Source organism: Meles meles, chromosome 16, assembly GCF_922984935.1.
Source record: "Meles meles chromosome 16, mMelMel3.1 paternal haplotype, whole genome shotgun sequence".
Classification (NCBI taxonomy): domain Eukaryota; kingdom Metazoa; phylum Chordata; class Mammalia; order Carnivora; family Mustelidae; genus Meles; species Meles meles.
In genome coordinates this window covers 26,470,736-26,489,563 of record NC_060081.1, presented here as the reverse complement: position 1 = coordinate 26,489,563, position 18,828 = coordinate 26,470,736, and the positions used below count along the sequence as shown (strand labels likewise).

The window sequence follows — 18,828 nt, the reverse complement described above, 5'->3', positions numbered from 1 at the left end:
TGGGCCTGGGTGGTGCCGAGAAATGGGGCGGAGCTTGGGGCGCGCCCAGCGACTCCCTGCCCTAGGAAAACCGCAGGGACGCAGGGAACCGTGGGGCTGGGCTCTGGCGGGCGGCCGATCCGCCCACTGCGTCCCCACACCCTACAGGGCTGGTGGCCCCGGGGCCGTCCGCCTGCAGCCCAGATCTGGCGATCAAGCGCAGCACCCTCGGCGCTCTGCTTAGCCTGGGGCGCCCTCCCGCGGCGGTCTCGGAGCACAGTGCAGCGCCATAAGCCCCGCCCCGCCGCCTCGATTGGTTCCCGAACCAAAGCCCCCGGGGTTGGCCTCCGAGGACTGGCGCCGCCGCCGTGCGGACCGATCCCAGGCGCAAGCTCTGGGGCTGCTGCGTCGGCCCCGCCCCCCCGCGGCCGCGCGGGCACACAACAGCCGGGGCGGAGCTAGCTCGGGGGTTGACATGGCGGCGCCGGGACCTTGTGCGGACGGCCCTTGCTGCTCCTGGCCGGGTGCGGCGTCCGGCGTGCAGCAGACGCTGGACGAGATGGACTTCGACAGGGGTGAGAATCCCGGCTCTCTCCAGGTCGCTGGACAAGGATATGGCCGAGAAGCGGGGCCCGGAGGGCCGCAGTGGGCGTGATGGGAGCGCGGGCAGGCAGTGGGCTCACAGCCCCCGCATCACTGAGACCCCGCCAGGGACCTGGAACGAGCCCGGCCACTAGAAACTTGGTCTCGGGTGTAGGTTGGGAAGGCGAGAGCCTGGTTTCAGTAACTTTCCCAAGTGGTGGGGCGGGGCCGGCCCCTTAGCTGGTGCGCCCCCGGGAGGCTCGGGCCCGCGCGGGTGGCTGGGCGTGGGTGTGGGGGTGTGTATGGGGGCGGTATCAGAAAGCAGAAACTGCAGCCGGGGTACTGCAGCCACCCCGAGGGCATGGAGCTTCAGAGTCGGGGGGCTGCGCTGCCAAGGGAACTATCGTGCTGACCGATGTGAGCCCTGATGTGGCAGGCCATGTATGCTTTAGATATGGCACACCTGGCCCTCCACGCCGGTGGTGTTCTCTCTTAGCCTTGGGGCCCGGAGAGGTAACTCCTTGACCCCACACTCTAAGGAGATTATATCGCCTGTAAGGAAAAGAGTAGAGCTGAAAAACAAGTCCGCCCTTCCTCGGAGGCTGTGTACCGTGTGTCAGTGCAGAGGCAGCTTATACAGTAATGACATTTTCATCAGCCCTGGGTGGATGCTACGGCTTTCTGTGCGTTCTGATCTAACTTACTCTGAAGTGGCTCGTGCACCCGCTGATCTCCCTCCACGTCGCCACCCTCTGGGCTCCTGAAGCAATTCCCTCCTGGGCCTTCCTCCTCCAAAGTTTTCTACTCCACACAGAAGCCAGAGTAACCTTTTGAAGATACTAAATCAGATAATTTCATTGTTTTCAGAATAAGTTCAGATTCCCTTCATGGCCCACACAACTGTGTGATGTTCTTGCTGCCTATTCTACTTCTCCGCCCCCACTTTATTTCTCAGTCTTTTCTTTCCCCACTCACTGTGCTTCGGCCACACGGGGCTTATTTTGGTTTCTGAGACATGCAAGATCTCTTTCTTGCTTAAAGCCATGGTACTTGCTGTCCCAGCTCCTTGGAATGAACTTCCTGCAGCATTAGGCCAGCTAATGCTTTTCCTTCTGGTCTTGGTTCAAATGTCACCTCCTCAGAGAGAGGGTCCCTGGACACCGAATTATGGTAGTTCTCAACTTAGGGGATGGGCAATACCCTATTCTAGTAGTTCTCAGTTGGGTGGGGAGGGTGCAGTTCTTTCTGACCCTTAAGGGTCTAAGGCAAGGACTAGAAACAATTTCAGGTGTTAAAACTGGGAGGGTGCTACGGTCATATAGTAGGTAGAGGCCAGGGATGCTGATGTGCAGCCTACAATGCACCGGACAGTTCCTTGTAACAAAGAATTAACTGGCCTGCGCTGCCAGTTGTGCAGCTGTTGAGAAAGAAACTTGCCCTGTTCAAAGTAGGGCCCCTTCCCCTCCAGGTTTCTCTGATCTATCACCTCGCTTTCGTCAAAGCAGTTTTTACAACCTGATGCTACTTTGTTTGCTTACTCACTATTTATTTCCCACAGGAGGGAAAGATCCTTATCACGTGGGCTTTTTTTTTTTCCTTCTTCATATCTTGTCTCTGGGTTCATTTTCCCTTTCCCTAAAATATATCCTTTGAAAGTTTTTTCGGTGACTATGATTTTCCATCTCTCTCTTTCTCTATTAACTGGTAGCGTACTTAAGTATAAAATTCTAGACTGACAATGTATTCCCCCCCCAGACCTTTGGAAATATTACTTATCTTCTTTTTGTTCTACTGCTGTTAAGAATTTCACTGGGAGCGCCTGGGTGGCTCAGTCAGAAGAGCAAGTGATTCTTGATCTCAGAGTCATTGTGGAGATTACTAAAAAAATAAACTTAAAAAATCCTGATAATCTGATTATAATTCTTCAGTGACTAATGAGCTTTTCTTTTTGGTAACTCAGATGTTCTCTTGATGCTTGATGTTTGGTCATTTTACCATAGTAGATAGTTTGTTCAATTCTCCTTGGGATTTAATGTGGTTTTCATCTGAGAACTCTTGGTTGTCTTTACTTGAGAATAATTCTCAGACGTTATCTCTTAAGACATTTCCTCTCTCCCATTCTGTCCAATTTCTCTCTTTTCTGTTGTTTGAAACTCCTGTTAGACATATGTTGGTACATTCTGCCTTTCATGTTTCCTTACCTCTCTTTAATATTTTTCCCTTTACCATTCTGCATTCTAGGTGATTTCCAAGTCACTCATTCCCTCCCCGGTAGTCTGCAGTACTGCCCAACCATCTGTTATTGTTTTATTTCAATGATTCTATTCTTTTAATTTACTGACTTTAAAAGTAATCTCTACACCCAGCCTGGGGCTCGAACTCATGACCCCGAGATCAAGGGTCACATGCTTTACTGGCTGATCCAGCCAGGCGCCCCTGACTTTTGTTTCAGATCTCCCTGTCCTTTTTTTCCTCCCTAATGTTCTGTTGATCTGTGGATTGTATTCCTTTTTCTTTGTGAACATATTAAATATTGTTTTGAAGTCTTTTAGATTGTGCTCTATGGCTCATTTTGAAGTATGCATTTTTCCATTTGTTGTATTTGCGGACTATCTCATGTGGCGGTGGATTACTTTGTTAATTTCTGAGCTGGTGGGGTTGGGGGGAGTGTCTTCTCTTGTTAGAGATAATCTGCAACAGAGCCACACCTGTGTTGGCTTGTGGCGGTATCCCCATAGGACATTTTTAAAATTTTTTTAATTTATTTTTTAAAAGATTTTATTTATTTATTTGACAGAAAGAGACAGATTACAAGTAGGCAGAGAGGCAGGCAGAGAGAGAGAGAGGGGGAAGCAGGCTCCCTGCTGAGCAGAGAGCCCGCTGCGTGGCTCTCTCCGAGGGCCCCGGGATCACCACCTGAGCCTAAGGCAGAGGCTTTAACCCACTGAGCCACCCAGGTGCCCCCATAGGACATTTTTAAAAAGTTGCTTCTGTTCAGTCCATATAGCGTCCACTTGACCTATTTTTATGACAGATCCTTAGCTTGTGGGTGTTGCTCCCTCAGGCTGTGAATAGATAAAAGTCCCCTTGTACAGTGATGCATGTCAACTCTTTCTCCATAAACGTGGAAAAAATATGCAGTTAATAGAATTTACATGATGGGAAAAATGCAAAAAGAAATAAATGCAAATATATATCCCACATCTCCAAGTTGAGTGGGTCATGGTATCTGATTTTTTAGGCTTCTTCTGCCTTTGCTGTCTTCTCACACCTATTGAAATGGTGCCTCTCTCATTTCCTTTAAGTTTCTCTTCAGATGTCATCTTACCAGAGATGCCATCCCTGACCACTGCTTGTATCCCTTCTCTGTTTTATTTTTCTTCATAGCACTTAGCACCACCACCTGACTGACTTCATTTTTTTTCCCTTATCTGTTTCCTTAATTAGAAAGTAACCACCAGGGGCGCCTGGGTGGCTCAGTGGGTTAAAGCCTCTGCCTTCGGCTCAGGTCATGATCTCAGGGTCCTGGAGCCCCGCATGGGGCTCTCTGCTCAGCAGGGAGCCTGCTTCCTCCTTTCTCTCTCTCTCTCTCTCTCTCTCTGCCTGCCTCTCTGCCCACTTGTGATCTCTGTCTGTCAAATAAATAAATAAAACCTTTTAAAAAAAAAGAAAAAGTAACCGCCAGGGTGCCGGGGTGGCTCAGTGGGTTAAAGCCTCTGCCTTCAGCTCAGGTCATGATCTCAGGGTCCTGGGATCGAGCCCCGCATTGGGCTCTCTGCTCAGCGGGGAGCCTGCTTCCTCCTCTCTGTCTCTGCCTGCCTCTCTGCCTACTTGTGATCTCTGTTTGTCAAATAAATAAATAAAATCTTTAAAACAAAAAAAGAGAGAAAAAGAAAGTAACCTCCAGGGTGCCTGGGTGGCCACTTGATTAAGCCACTGCCTTTGGCTCAGGTCATGATCCCGGAGTCCAGGGATCGAGTCCCGCATCAGGCTCCCTGCTCCATGGGGAGTCTGCTTCTCCCTCTGACCTTCCCACCTCTCATGCTCTCTCTCTTGCTCTCTCTCTCAAATAAATAAGTTCATTTAAAAAAAAAAGAAGAAAGTAACCAAAGTAACCTCCATGAGACCAAAATTTTGGGGGCAGCCCTGGGGATTGGGGACCTTTAATTCTTGGCTGACCCCTCGTTCCCAGAACAGTGCCAAATGCATGATAAGTATGCAGTAAATACTTGCTGAATGAGTGAAGTGCCTGGGCCTGGCAGCTTGCTGTTCTGCTATTCAGAACAGGAAAGTAGAAATTTTTCCAGGCCTGTTTCATGCATGAGGTGGTACTTCTGCCTCCCAGCTTTGTGTACAGAACTTTGTTGTGTCTCTTCCTGGCCATGCCCGTGACCTGCAGCCTTCGCTCCAGAGCCTGCCTAGTTGTTCAAGCTAAAGCCTCCAAGGTGTGTGTCCATTTACATAGACTTCCAGGATTCTTCAGGTGGGTGCTCTGCTCACCACTTTGGCTATGCTTTTCACCTTCTTCTGGCAACTGGCAGTGTCCTTTTCTTGCTTTTGAGTTTGCTTCTATATTCAGACATTTTAAACATTATTTAATATTTACGTGTTTAAAACGGAAGAAGGGATTTATGTCTGCCCAACCGTACTGGCCTGATTCGACAAAGCTCCTGTCTGTCTTGTTCACAACTGTAGCACCAGCTGCTAGGACAGTCCTTAGCACAGAGATCTCAGTTAAATTTTTTTAAGATTGTATTTATTTATTGATGGATGGATGGATGGATGGATGGATGGATGGATAGATGGGAGGGGCAGAGAGAGAGAGAGAGAGAGCTCAAGCTGAGTGCCGAGCCTGACTCTAGGCTCCATCCCAGGACCCTAAGATCGTGACTTCAACCCAAACCAGGAGTCAGGAGCTCAACTAATTGAGCCACCCAGGTGCCCCTCAGTTAATATCTGTTGAATGAATAAATCCCCATTGTGTAGATGAGAAAATAGAGGTGAAGAGGTAAAGGAGGCACTGAAAGTCTCTAGTCGCTCGGCATTATTCAGCACTTCAGTTGTCTTTCCACAGGAATCTGGTCAGCAGCCCTGAATGGAGACCTCGGCCGAGTCAAATATTTCATCCAGAAGGCAACAGACCCTAGCCAGCCCGATTCGGCTGGCTACACTGCTCTGGTGAGTTAGGGAGGGAAACCGGCACTCGGGATACTTGCTCTCCATGCGGAAGGGGTCATGTTGCCCTAGTTCGCCCTTTCTTCTCTCCCAGCAGGTTTTCAGTTTTAAGCACTGCGCGAACCTTGTGCTTGGTTCGTTTGTTTCTTCCTTAAGTATTAAGTGCTTTATATCATTTATTTAATTTCATTTACCTAACAGTCCTGTGAGGTAGGAATGATTATTATCCCCATTTTCCTGTTGAAGAAACTGATGCTAGAAATGAAAAAGCTTGGCTAGGTCCCACGGCTAACGGAGGTAGCCCCGGAGGTCATTGACATCCTCTGGCTCCAGAGCCCATGCTCTCACCCGCCCACCGCCCTTGTTATCTGCCTGGGCTCTGCCATCTGACCTCGGTCTCTCTTCCCTGCAGCACTATGCCAGCCGCAACGGGCACTATGCCGTATGCCAGTTCCTTCTGGAAAGCGGGGCTAAGTGTAATGCCCAAACCCATGGGGGCGCCACAGCTCTGCACCGGGCCAGCTACTGTGGGCACACCGAAATTGCACGGCTCCTGCTGTCTCACGGGTCCAACCCTAGGTTGGTGGATGACGATGGCATGACCAGTCTGCATAAGGTATGCCGCCCTCCCCCACTTCACGAACTTGGTTGTTGTCATTATAAACGTGATAGCATGTTCACTGTAGAAAACATGGGGAGAGCAGAAAAGCGCTTGTGATGTCAGTGCTTACCAATCATCACCTGAGGGTTAATGTGTAACAGGCCAGCATTTTCCCTGTGCATGTAAATTAGAATTACATGTATATTAGAATTACATGTATAGCGTCATTTTTTTTCTTTGCTTTCATAATCTGTCATGAATGCTTTTCCATGAAGTTAGTTTTCTGGAGCTCACACCTACTCACGCCTACCCCTGTAGCCAACTTTCTGTATGGTAGCCAGGGTGATCACTTTAACTTTCTTCTGACCGGAAATTCCTACACATTGTGAGGAGTTTGAGGATACAAAACAGTGCAGCATGAAAACATTTCCCTTCTACCCTGACCCCTGGTCCCTCAGTCTTCCAGGACACCCTGCTCAAGGCATCACTTTTATTGATTGCTTATGTATTTTAGAGAAGTGATTTATGCATATTTTTGGCATATATCTGTAAATGCGTTCTTTTATGAATTTTAAGAGAAAAATTTAAGTAGTTGACTGCATGATGTACCGGGAGAACCTGTGGCAGACGCTTTTTGCGGTCCATCGAAAATTTGTGCCCACTCTGTCCTATTAGAGACCTGGCTCTCAGACAGGGCTCTCTGATCACACACTACATTCTGCTCCCTCTGGCATCTCGCATGGCCAGTTCTCAGCCACTGGAAGACAAGACACAGTGATGAGGATTTTTCCAAGAGGAGAGCGATTAGGAGTCAGTGTTCCTACTCCACACATTCTTCTCGGTCACCTCAGGCAGGACAGACACCTAAAAGGTTGGCAGATCCCTGGCAATCAACTTGGACTCCAGAAACATGTTAGGACAGAGAGGTGCTTGCTCAGTGACAGCAGCCTTGAAATGTTACCCCCACAAAGATAGAGTTCTTATTTTTATTTATTTTATACTTCTGATTATTGAATAATACATATTATTTTCTTTTAAAGTATGATGGGAGTGGGAGTACACTTTGGTAGAAACACTAGTAGAGATATTTAAGAAATACAGGAAGACTGGGTGGCTCAGTCGGTTAAGCATCTGCCTCACGCGGAGTCCGGGATCTCAGGCTCCTGGAATCGAGCCCCACGTCAGACTCCCTGCTCAGCAGGAAGCCTGCTTCTCCTCCTGCTTGTGCTCTCTCTCTCTCCCATTCCCTCTGACCAAAAAAAAAAAAAAATTTTTTTTTTTTCAACAGATTTTGTTTTGCTTTTTATGTCATGATACCTCTTATAGGAGGCACAGGCACACCTCAGAGATAGGCTGACCACCACAATAAAGCAAGTTGGAGGAGTTTTTTGTTTCCCAGTGCACATTAAAGTTCTATTTATCCTATATTGTAGTCTGTTTAGTGTACAATAGCATTATGTAAAAAAAAAAAAATTGTTGTATGTACCTTTTTGAAAATACTTTCTTGCTAAAAAATGCTAACCATCATCAGACCTTTCAGCAAGTTGTAATCTTTTAACTGGTAGAGGGCCTTACCTCGATGGGGATACCCGCATAGGGTATCAGGGAGGTCAGGGTAGTAGTTGCTGAAGGTTTAAGAAATTGCTGGGGGGGCGCCTGGGTGGCTCAGTGGGTTAAAGCCTCTGCCTTCGGCTCAGGTCATGATCCTAGAGTCCTGGGATCGAGCCCTGCATCGGGCTCTCTGCTCAGCGGGGAGTCTGCTTCTCCCTCTCTCTCTGCCTGCTGCTCTGCCTACTTGTGATCTCTCTGTCAAATAAATAAATAAAATCTTTAAAAAAAAAAAAAAAAAAAAGATCCTTGCTAGCTGAAGAGGCATATTGCTGCTTTCTCGATGGTCCGCACTGTGTTGCTGGGATGGTATAAGTCCCCTGCAGGGTGTGTACCAGCAGCACACTGTGGCCTGGTGCTGGCAGGTCTTACAGCCTAAGGCCTTCTTGCAATCTCCAGCCCTTTCATTCAGGGGATGCAGATGTGGGAGGAGTTACGAATCCTTTCTTTTTTTAAAAAATAAGCTACTTTGAAACATTGGTACCTTTTATTGTACAAAATTAAGCTACTTCGAAATGTTGGTACCTTTTATTGTACAAAATTCTTTGGACTGCATCTCGCATCTCCCCAGAATGCACCCCAGAACTGCTCACAACATACCACTGCCTGAATTGAGGCAACAAAACTGGGACCCTTACGTCTGTACTCATGAGGAGGACTGGCTAAATAAAGATCTGGATTCAAATTTGAGGTGATATTTGCTAGTTTTATTAATTTTGACACCTCTCAGAAACCCCCATTGTGCATCAGTCTGACTGTTGAGAGGGAATAGAGTGGCGTAACACAGTTGTTAAGAGTCGAGGGGCGCCTGGGTGGCTCAGTGGATTAAGCCGCTGCCTTCGGCTCAGGTCATGATCTCAGGGTCCTGGGATCGAGCCCCGCATCGGGCTCTCTGCTCCGCAGGGACCCTGCTTCCTCCTCTCTCTCTGCCTGCCTCTCTGCCTACTTGTGATCTCTCTCTCTGTCAAATAAATAAATAAAAAAAATCTTTAAAAAAAAAAAAAAAAAAAAAAAGAGTCGAGACGTGGCAGTCAGATAGACCTGGTTTAGGATCCCCAGGCTGCCATTCAAGCTCTGATGTTGGCCAAGTCACTTACCATGTATGAACCTCAGTTTCTTCATCTGTAAAATGGGAATGATGATAGTTCCTACCTCTGATGGTTATTATGGAAGTTATATAAGCTAATCTTTGTAAATCACCTTAATCTTTTCTGGAGAAGGTAGGTTAAAAATTGACATCCAAGTTGGGATAGTGTATTTCAAAGGAAGAGGAGAGAGCCAAGTACCAGAATCCATTTTTCTGTGCTCATCTGAACACTCCTGGAGGGCAGAGGCTGTGTCTGGTATATCTTGTGCTTACGGTGCCCAGCTGATAGAGGAGTGAACATTTATAAAAGATACTTAGAGATCCAAGATTCTATATTTGTTTTTGTTTGTTTAAAGATTTTATTTTTAAGTAATCTCTGCAACCAGCATGGGGCTCAAACTCACAACCCCCAGACCAAGAGTCACATGCTCCATCAACTGAGCTGGCCAGGTGCCTGTTGATATTTATTTTTAATGTGTAAACCTGGACAGAGAAGAATGGTTGCTGAGCAGAGAACACAAGAAAGAAAAACTCAAGCTAACTGCCAGGAAAAGCACTAGATAATTCCACCACTCTTTATGCAAGTTGTTGGACTTTGGTAGGAATTAGGGGAAATCTATTGATTTTTTATTTTTTAAATATTTTATTTATTTAAGATTTTATTATTTTGAGAGGGAGAACACAAGCAGGGGGAGAGGTGGAGGGAGAAGGAGACTCCCCGTCAAGCCAGGACCCAGAGATCATGACCTGAGCCGAAGGCAGACACTCAGCCATCTGAGCCACCCAGGCGCCCCAGAATTAGGGGAAATCTACTCAAATAGCCAGTGTCTTCATTTCCATAAGACCTGTTTTAGGACCAAGAGATTCCCCGAAGTGGAGCAAGAAAGGGCAGGGCCCAGTGGGATTATGGCTTTTGAATCCGGTATCTTTCTCTACAGGCTGCTGAGAAGGGTCATGTGGATATTTGCTCCCTGCTCTTGGAACACAGCCCAACCCTGAAGGCTGTCCGGGATCGGAAGGCGCGCCTAGCATGTGACCTGCTGCCCTGTGACAGTGACCTGTGGGACCTGCTGGCCACCTGAGCTGCCACCTTTCTGTCTTGGGCTGCCATGCAAGAGGACCCAGACTAGCACTCCTGCCCCCTGTCTCGGTGTGCATCCGTGCTGCAGGATGGGATGTTGAGGCCCGAAGAGCCCCTTTCTGGCTGCTGTGGGAGCAAGGGAGTAGATGTGGGGCTGCAGGTGCTTCAGCCTGGACAGATGATCATACTCTAAATTAGCTCATGTGGAAACATCTATCTGTTTGGAAAAATAAAACTGTATCCTTACCTCATCCCATGCACTAAAATAAACTTCAAGTAGATTAAAGACCTCAGTATAAAAACAGAACTATGTAAGTATTAGAAGAAACTGGGGGACATCCGACAAAAGCTGCTTTCTAGCTGAGTGCCCTTGGGAAAGGTCACTCTGCCCATCTGCCCCTGGTTCCTCATCTGTGGTGAGGATGATTGTAACGGGGCCTGCCTCAGAGGCCTCGGGGAGGTTAGATGAGCGAGTAGATAAGGGCCCCGGGGGGTGTCAGAGCGCCCACTTCTACTTTCTTCGGTTTTAGCAACCTGGTAGAGTGAGTGCTCTTGCTTTGTTGTGTGTTGCTGGTGGCCACCTACCTTCTCTGAACTTTCTGTCCATACGTGTGGCCCGTTTACAGATTTTCTTCCTTTTATTGGTCCATAGGGGTTATGTATTCTGGATATTCATCTTGTTTATTTATATGTGTATATGAATATTTGTGTGTGTGTGTATATATATATATATATATATATATGTTTTTCTTTCTTACGATCACTTTGTTGGCATCTCTTCATGGAAATTGGTACACCCACCATAGACAGGAGTTCGGCAATTTCTATTAAAATTGAGGGGAGTAGGGCCAATCATTTGATTTCTCTGTAGCTACCTGGAGAAATGTCCACGTGTACAAAGGTAGTTATTTACAGAGACATCTACGGAGTTGTGCCTTAGCGCATGTGCTGTAATGTAAGGAAGAAAGGAGGTAAGCTAAGTGCTTCCAGCTGGGGAAATGATTAAATTCTGGTATAGGGGTCATTGGAGTGCAGTGTAGACTAACGTGGAAAGGGTGCTGAGTTGCAGTCACAGTATGATGCCTCTTAAAACAGGTCTGTGGAAACCTGCATGTATATGCACACGATTACAGGGAACCAGTCAGGAGGGTGTATTATACCGATACCCGTGGTGGCCCTGGGTCTGCTGTGGTGAGAGGGGTTTGTCAGGAGCATCTTGAGCTTTATTTGTTACATTGGGGTTTTTTACAAGGAGTGATTTTTTTGGTAAGAATTAATGCCAGTCAATTTCCTACGGAAGAAACTAGTTTTCTGGTGAGAATTTCAGATAAACCCTGTTGGTGCAAAATGCCCTTGTCCTTGAATGTTGAAGAAGAGCAGTTGTAGTTGGAGGACTGGGAGTCCAGAGCTGTCTTGCTTTTCTTATTTACCCTCACTGTAGTCTAGGCAACTTTCCCTCTTCATAACCAGCGGTAAGAAAGCATCTTTGACCAAAAAACCTTAACGCATAAGGACTGAGTTTCTTTTAAAAGCTCTGGATTCCCTAAGTCTCAAAACTTGGATGTATTTACTGAGAAGCCAGCTGTGGGTGGAACCATTCCCAGCCCTTCAGGGCCTGGGCTGTCCTTGACCTGTAGTTCTCCCTCCCTCTCTTTCTGGTCATCCCTGCTCATGTAGCTCCCAGTTCTGGAGTCTTACTTACTATCAGGTTTCCTTTCAAAAGTCAGGACAGAATTCAAGGAATAGCTGGGTGAAGGGCATGCTGGGCATCTTAAATGAGGAAGTTTGGTGGCTTGCGACAGCTTGCTTTGTGACTAGATTAACATTCCGTACTTGGACCCAGAGCCGAGCTCAGTCCAGCTTCTCTGGGGGATGGCATGTTCCCTGCCCAGGAGAGCGTCAGGGAGGGGACCTTCATGTATGGGGCATGGAAGGCTTTTCAGGGGACAGGAGTGCTGATGACAGGCTGGACTTGGCTCCTGGCCAGGGTGTAGTTTAATACGCTGGCTCTCGGAGCGGTGAGGGAGAAGCGGGGGGTGCCAGGGGAAGGAACGCGCAGGAGTATGGAGGGCAGCCTTGAAGCTGTCTGGGAGCGGGGAAGCTGCTTGAAGCCTGATTTCCTCCTGTAGGAGCCATGCGGATTCCTCACGCAGAGGTCAGCCTCTTGGACCTTTCCTTCCCAAGGTCTTTCAGGGTCTCAGGCGCTGAGACCTGTGGCAACATGGAGGCTCACACTCGACATTTTTCTAATGGCCCAGGCACCCCCCGGCCACATGTTTGTTGGTCGAACTGATGAGCAGGTGTAGAGGATAGCACAGGTGCAGGAGAGTGGGTGTCCGAGGGTGCACCTGACTCAGCCCAGAAGCAGCTCCTGCCTTCAGCGGGCTGCACGCCCACACTGGTATTTTGGTCCGTGTTACAGAACCACTGAGCTATCTGGCCCAGACACGAGCCCCTGGCCGGCCCTGCCCCCAGGAGACTGCTCCCTATAAAAAGGCTGGGCAGCTCAGCACCTCTCACTGGGGGCGTGAAGAGCAGGGGGGACCATGGATATCATCAGCATCCAGCAGTTGGTAAGGACAAGCAGCAGGCGGTGGGAGGCAGGTGGCTGTGTCCTGGGGTCCGAGCATAGGTGCAAGAGCGGAAACATGCAGTTGTTCTCCGCTGTGTCTGTCCGGTTCTGCGAGGCAGTGCGAGATGGAAGCAACAGGAAGATACCAGGTGATGGGGTGGACATGACAACCCTCGAGTTTAGGACTCTTGCCCTGGACTGGCGGGGCAGAGCAGGAAATAGCAGGCTACTTCAGGAGACAGGAGCGTGGCCGCGGGGTGGCTTTAGCTCTGCTGCTATGATAGCTGTTGCTCTGGAAATGGTCCAGAGGGTCTGGCTGCTTTGGTTGGGGAGGAAGAAGGGTGCTCTTGAGTTCCCTGGGAGTGAGAGTAACGGTCACACCGGTGACACTTTGGGGTGTCTGTTTTGGTGACGTGGGGCCCGGGAGTCACGCTGGCCTGCAAGCCCCACCATGGTGGGCCAGGGCCTCAGCCGACCCCGCCTGGTACAGCTGCTCCGGGGAGGCAGGTTGCCAGCATGTACTACAGAACGTAGTTTGTTTTCCGTGGCTGGAAGCCCTAGGCTCTGCCATCCTATCATCTCTAGCCTTTTCCCTCTCCTCTAGCGTGCTTGTTCCTCAGTGCTCCCCAGCTCCTGAACCCCTGGTAGGGGCAGGAAGGACGAACAGATCACTGTATGGCGGGTTCTGCCCCGGTTTCCTCCTCTCAGCTCCTTGAGCGAGGTGTTAGTTTTACCCCATCGAAGTGACGAAGAGACAGAGCTTCATGAGCTGAGATTTGAACCCAGGAATTCAGCATTTTACCCAGGAGGCATCTCTGTCCCTCTGAGCTCAGGGTCAGGTGGCAGTATGGCGTGATCTGGTAGGAATGTAAGGACAACAGCCCAGGAGGGAGGCTGCGGTGTCACCTATACTGAGCGTACTTGGACACAAGCCCAGCAGCGTAAATAGATGTGGTGTCATGGCCCTGACCCTGTGTTCTGCTGACAGGACACGGTAGGCGGCAGTTACCCTCCTGGGCCCCGGGCGGCACTACAGTGGGTGAGAGCCAAGAGCCACAGGCATCAGGGGGCGCCAGCAGAGCGCTCAGGCCGCTCTGACATCCGCAACACTAATCCCCAGGTCGGCTCTTGTCAGGACCCCTGTACTGCACAACCGTGTTTTCTAAGGCTTCCTCATTTTTGAGTCTTTATCCTTATCCTGCCCCTACAGGTATGTGGAGACAGGGTTGGAAGTAAAGTGTTGGGATGTGGACATGGAGTTCCTGATCCTGGAGGTGGGCCCGGGGCCTGGAGGCCGGGAGCCCAAGAGGCCATGGCCCGGGAGCAGTGGAAACTGGAAGAAGAGAAGAAGAAGAAAGTGAGCAGTGGTGGGGATGGGGGGCGATGGATGCCGACCCTGGGGCGGGCAGGCGCTGAGCAGTGAGGACCTCAGGTGGCTGGGGTCCCTCTTGTAGGTGGGAGAGACAAGGGCGGGACCGACCAGGAGCCTGCCCCCGAGGCTTTAGCACCCCGTGGCTGACCGCTGGCCTGCTCTTGTGCCCCAGCTTGAGAGATTTAACAGCTCCAGACTCAATCTGGAGACACTGACTGACTTGGAAAACTTGGTTCAAAGACGGAGAGAAAAGCGACTGAAACGCAGAGTCCCCCCCAGGGCACCTGAGTCCATGGTTAAGGTGAGTGAGAAGTCAGGGCCACATGGAGGGGTCTTTGCTGCTTTGTGTCCCTGCGGGACGGCCTGGGGAAGAGCGGACGCTGTTGGGGCCTGCTCAGCTGGAGGCTCCGTTCTGGAGGCCCCACAGCCCTTGTGGCTGTTTGCTAGGGACCACACACACAGTGGCTTAGACAACAGAAATTTATTCTCCCAGTTCTGGAGCCTGGAACTCCAAGATCAAAGTGATGGCAAGGTTGGTTCCTTCTGAGGGGGGCGAATCTGTCCCCACCAGTCTTCTAGCTTTAGGTGCTTGGTGGCTGGCTTCGGTGTTCTTCAGCTTGTGGGTGCATCGCCCCGATCTCCTACCTGAGCTCACATGGCTCTGTTACTGTGCACGCTGTGTCCACCTGTCTGCTTTCATTAAGGACACCAGTCATACTGGATTAGGGCCCTCTTTACTCCAGTGTGACTTCATTTTAATTACAGCCGTGATGACCCTATTTCCAAAGAAGCCCACATTCTGAGGTCCTGGGGTTGGGACTTCAACAAACTGGGGGGGGGAGCCCTCCATGATGGGGATAATCGATGCCTCGCCAGTCCGAATCGGCCAGAGAGTGGGGGGTGGTTAAGAATTATGGTTTGTGGGGGAAGGGGGGGGAAAGAATTATGGTTTGTACCAGCCGCAGACCAAATGTAGTCCTCCGCTGGCTCTCGGGAGCTGCTTGGCTTGAGTGGTGACGTGGCGGTGCCCCAGAGCCCTGCGGTTTGAGAAAGTGATTTGGTCTTGTCCTCTAACATAACCCAGCCGCAGCCCCAGGCCCAGCCGGAGTCTGTGGACCTGGAGATGTTCCTGAAGGCAGCTGCAGAGAACCAGGAGGCCTTGATTGACAAGTACCTGACAGATGGAGGGGACCCCAATGCCCATGACAAGGTAGTAAGTGGAGGGGGACTCGGACTGCAGTGTCCGAGCTGCAGGGGTACTACCCTCTGCGTGTTCGTGTCTCAGCCTGGGAAACAGCCGGGCTTTCCTGTTCTGCAGCCCAAGCCTGCGGTGCTTCCTGAGCTGGGAATGGTGGGGCCCTGGGTGTGAGCAGGGAGGAGGGAGCAGGTGCGTGTTTGGGGAACCTAGTGCTGGAAATAGGACCCAGGAAGGGCCTGCAGGGGGCAGCCGTGCTCTTGCTGATCTCCCATCTCCACCCCCAGCTGCACCGCACAGCCTTGCACTGGGCCTGTCTGAAGGGTCACGGCCAGCTGGTGAACAAGCTGCTGGAGGCAGGTGCCGCTGTGGACGCTCGAGACTTGGTGAGAAGCAGGGAGCGCCCATCCTCACGGCAGGGGCCGTCCCTCACCCTAGCACGCCGGTGCATCGATACTTTCATCTTGTAGCTGGACAGGACACCCATGTTCTGGGCCTGCCGTGGAGGACACCTGGACGTCCTCAAACAGCTGCTTAACCAGGGAGCCCAGGTCAACGCCCGGGACAAGGTGAGGGGTATGCGGCTGGGTGTTGGCCTCGTCCGGGGAAAGACAAAGAGAGGTCCCTCCACCCTGGGGGTGACACTGATTCTCACCCCCCAGATTTGGAGCACCCCCCTGCACGTGGCCGTGCGCACGCGACACTGTGACTGCCTGGAGCATCTCATTGCGTGTGGCGCCCACATCGATGCCCAGGACAAGGCAGGCGCTTGCTGTTTGGTTTCGGTCTGCTCCACCAGGGGGCCTGAGCTCGGGGGTGCTCCCGTGGACTGTATCCTGCGGGGAGTGGGAATGGGGGAGTCAGGAGGATGACCCCACCCTTTCCTGGCAGGAAGGGGACACAGGTCTGCACGAGGCGGTGCGGCTCGGCCACTACAAGGCCATGAAGGTGCTGCTACTCTATGGAGCCCAGCTGGGTGTGCGGAACGCGGTAGGAGCCTGCAACCGCCCCCCCCCCCCCGCCCCGCCTTGGTCTGCAGAGGGTGGGGAGTCTAAAGAAGGAAGGACTGACCCAGGGTCCTTGTTCCCAGGCTTCAGTGACCCCAGTGGAGCTGGCACGAGACTGGCAGCGGGGCATCCGGGAAGCACTGCAGGCCCATGTGGGCCACCCTCGCACTCGGTCTTAGCGAGGGCAATCTGCAGGGTCACTTCTCAGCCACCATTCACCTCACCTTCTCCTCCCCTGCTCATGCCCTCCCAGTGATCCCCACCCCTCTGGGATCGTCCCCTCAGTCCTCAGACCAGCACTGCCCAGCAGGGGACAAAGCCGGCCCCCCTGGTTCCCCACCAGGCTGTGCACGAGGAACAGCTGAGGCAGGGGACCCCAGAGAAGTGGGACACAGCGCGGGTCCAGTTGAGGAACAGTGCAGGAGAATGGCAGTCCAGGTTGGAGCAAAACTGGAGTCCTGAGCCTCGAACTGCCCAGGGCTGGGCGCTCAGCGTCCCCCGATCCTCCCTCCGCAAGGGCTGGTTTCCCGACCAGTGGGGCTTCAGGCCGCAGCTGCCATCCAGGCCACACCGCTATGGCACACTTCTGCGGCTGACCAAGGCCCTCCTGTTAGGGGTTTCTCAAGGACTCTGTTCCTGTCAGCAGCAACCCTGACAGCAGGTGGAGCGGCTCTAGCCTGCTCTGGCTGTAGGGCTTCTGGAGTTGGGTCTGGCCGTCAGGAGCAGGTGCCCAACAGGGTTAGGCCCCCCTGCAGGCCCCGCCTGGTACCAGCCCGGTTGCCTCAGAAGCCCTACAGCTGAGCAGCTAGAGCTCATGTTGGTTTTAGGGAAAACCTCATGCCTATGGTCTGAAGGCCTTGGTCAGCCTGCCTGCTGCTCTCTAGTTGGCCAGCTGACCGCGCTCCTTGTAGGGGTGAAATGCCTGGGAGCTGGGGATTGCTTGTGGCCCACCCAACTCTTGGGGTGGCGGCCCGTAACCCTACTTTGCCTCGGGCATCACCTAGCACTAGAACTTGAGCTCTGGCCTGGACAGCGCAGCTGCACCTGCGCAGCTTCCCCCCACCGTTGGGACAGGACACCGAGGCGCTAGCGGCTCAGCCCCAGAGGGGAAGCAGAGGAGAGCAAGGGGCGCACCTGCTTCCCCCACTCTGCTGAGTGATGGCAGATTAGGACCCAGTTTCACCCTAGTTCTCCTCAAGGTTCCTTCCTTCACCGCCTTTTCTGTTTCACGTCGCACTGGTGTAGACCCATACTGCTGGCGGGGCTGGGTCCTGAAGTGGCAGAAAGTGAATCTTAAGGAACCCTGCCCTAAATGGAGAAGCGCAGGCTGAGGGACCGGCTTTAGATGCAAGGTCAGCCTCCTTCCCATATGTAGAGTACCCATATGGACATCCATTTTGCAGCAGTCCCTTCCAGTCTAACACTGGCGGCCTTCTTGGGCCAAGCACAAGGCTATTCTGACTATGTGAAAAAGCGACTACAGCTCCCACCAGGAGCCACACACCTCTTCCGCGGGCAGCTCCGACCCTGCACGGAACTGTGCTGACAGTTCCCCCCGGTGCTGGAGCCGTAAGAGAAACAGGTTCAAGTTCCTGGAGAAGACAACTCCCCGTCTAGAAGATGGGGACCCTTATGTGACAGACAAAAACACCTTTTTATACACTTCAGTATTTTTTGTTCATTAAAACTGTTGACTGTCCATCACAGCCTAGTTGTCTGTTTGGGGCAGGGGATAGGGAGCAGCAGGTCATTAGGCCCAGGGCCTGGTCTTCCTCAGGAGCAAAGCTCAACCTGTGAACCATATTGGCCTAACAGCAAGATAGGCCCGCAAATGCCTAGTGGGGAGTGCAGGCACTTGGCTCTGTGCTCAAGGCATCTCTCCACTCATTGATGGACTAGTTCAAAGAGCAGTGGTTCTCAGCCTTGGCTGCTTGTTACAATCACAAAGGAAGGGTTTTAAAGTCCTAATGTGCAAGTTAATTCAGTCTCTAGGGGTGGGACCCAGGTATCATTATCATGCAGAGGACATACCTGTCTACTTGGTTTAAGCCGCTGCCTTCGGCTCAGGTCATGATCTCGGGGTCCTGGGATCGAGTCCCGCATCGGGCTCTCTGCTCAGCGGGGAGCCTGCTTCCCTCTCACTCTCTCTGCCTGCCTCTCTGCCTACTTGTGAGCTCTCTGTCAAATAAATAAATAAAATCTTAAAAAAAAAAAAAAAAAAAAAAAAAAAAAAAAACAAAAAAAAAAAACACACCGAGCCGCTGCCTTCGGCTCGGGTCATGATCTCAGGGTCCTGGGATCGAGCCCCACATCGGGCTCTCTGCTCCATCCACAGGGGGCCTGCTTCCTCCTCTCTCTCTGCCTGCCTCTCTACCTACTTGTGATCTCTCTGTCAAATAAATAAATAAATAAAATCTTTAAAAAAAAAACACAACACACACCTAGAGTAAGGGAATTTGGCAAGATCTCAGGATAGAAGATAAACCTACAAAGACCTATTTCTACGTATTAGCAATGGCTACATGAACACAAAAGAGCACAATACCCTTAAAGTTGCCTTTAAAAACAC

At 51.2% G+C, this 18,828-nt stretch overlaps 2 protein-coding genes across 4 annotated transcripts; both read left to right on the top strand.

Annotated features, from left to right (window-relative positions):
• The first annotated feature begins 436 nt into the window (after positions 1 to 436).
• On the top strand, positions 437 to 10,386 carry ANKRD39 (ankyrin repeat domain 39). The gene is made up of 4 exons (XM_045981480.1): positions 437 to 554; positions 5,636 to 5,739; positions 6,149 to 6,352; positions 9,971 to 10,386. Exons 1-4 carry the CDS (start codon positions 455 to 457, stop codon positions 10,112 to 10,114), a joined length of 552 nt encoding a protein of 183 aa, XP_045837436.1. The 5' UTR covers positions 437 to 454; the 3' UTR covers positions 10,115 to 10,386.
• On the top strand, positions 10,303 to 18,296 carry ANKRD23 (ankyrin repeat domain 23). Of its 3 annotated transcripts, none has more exons than XM_045981479.1 (9): positions 10,303 to 10,424; positions 13,896 to 14,042; positions 14,230 to 14,358; positions 15,142 to 15,267; positions 15,540 to 15,638; positions 15,723 to 15,821; positions 15,915 to 16,013; positions 16,144 to 16,242; positions 16,343 to 18,296. In XM_045981479.1, the coding sequence occupies exons 2-9, from the start codon at positions 13,998 to 14,000 to the stop codon at positions 16,436 to 16,438; spliced, it is 792 nt and encodes a 263-aa protein (XP_045837435.1). In that variant the 5' UTR covers positions 10,303 to 10,424; positions 13,896 to 13,997; the 3' UTR covers positions 16,439 to 18,296. The 3 variants fall into 3 exon arrangements, with proteins under 3 accessions (XP_045837435.1, XP_045837433.1, XP_045837434.1); XM_045981477.1 differs by lacking the exon at positions 10,303 to 10,424 and adding an exon at positions 12,561 to 12,686; XM_045981478.1 differs by lacking the exons at positions 10,303 to 10,424; positions 15,915 to 16,013 and adding an exon at positions 12,561 to 12,686.
• Positions 18,297 to 18,828: the final 532 nt, after the last annotated feature.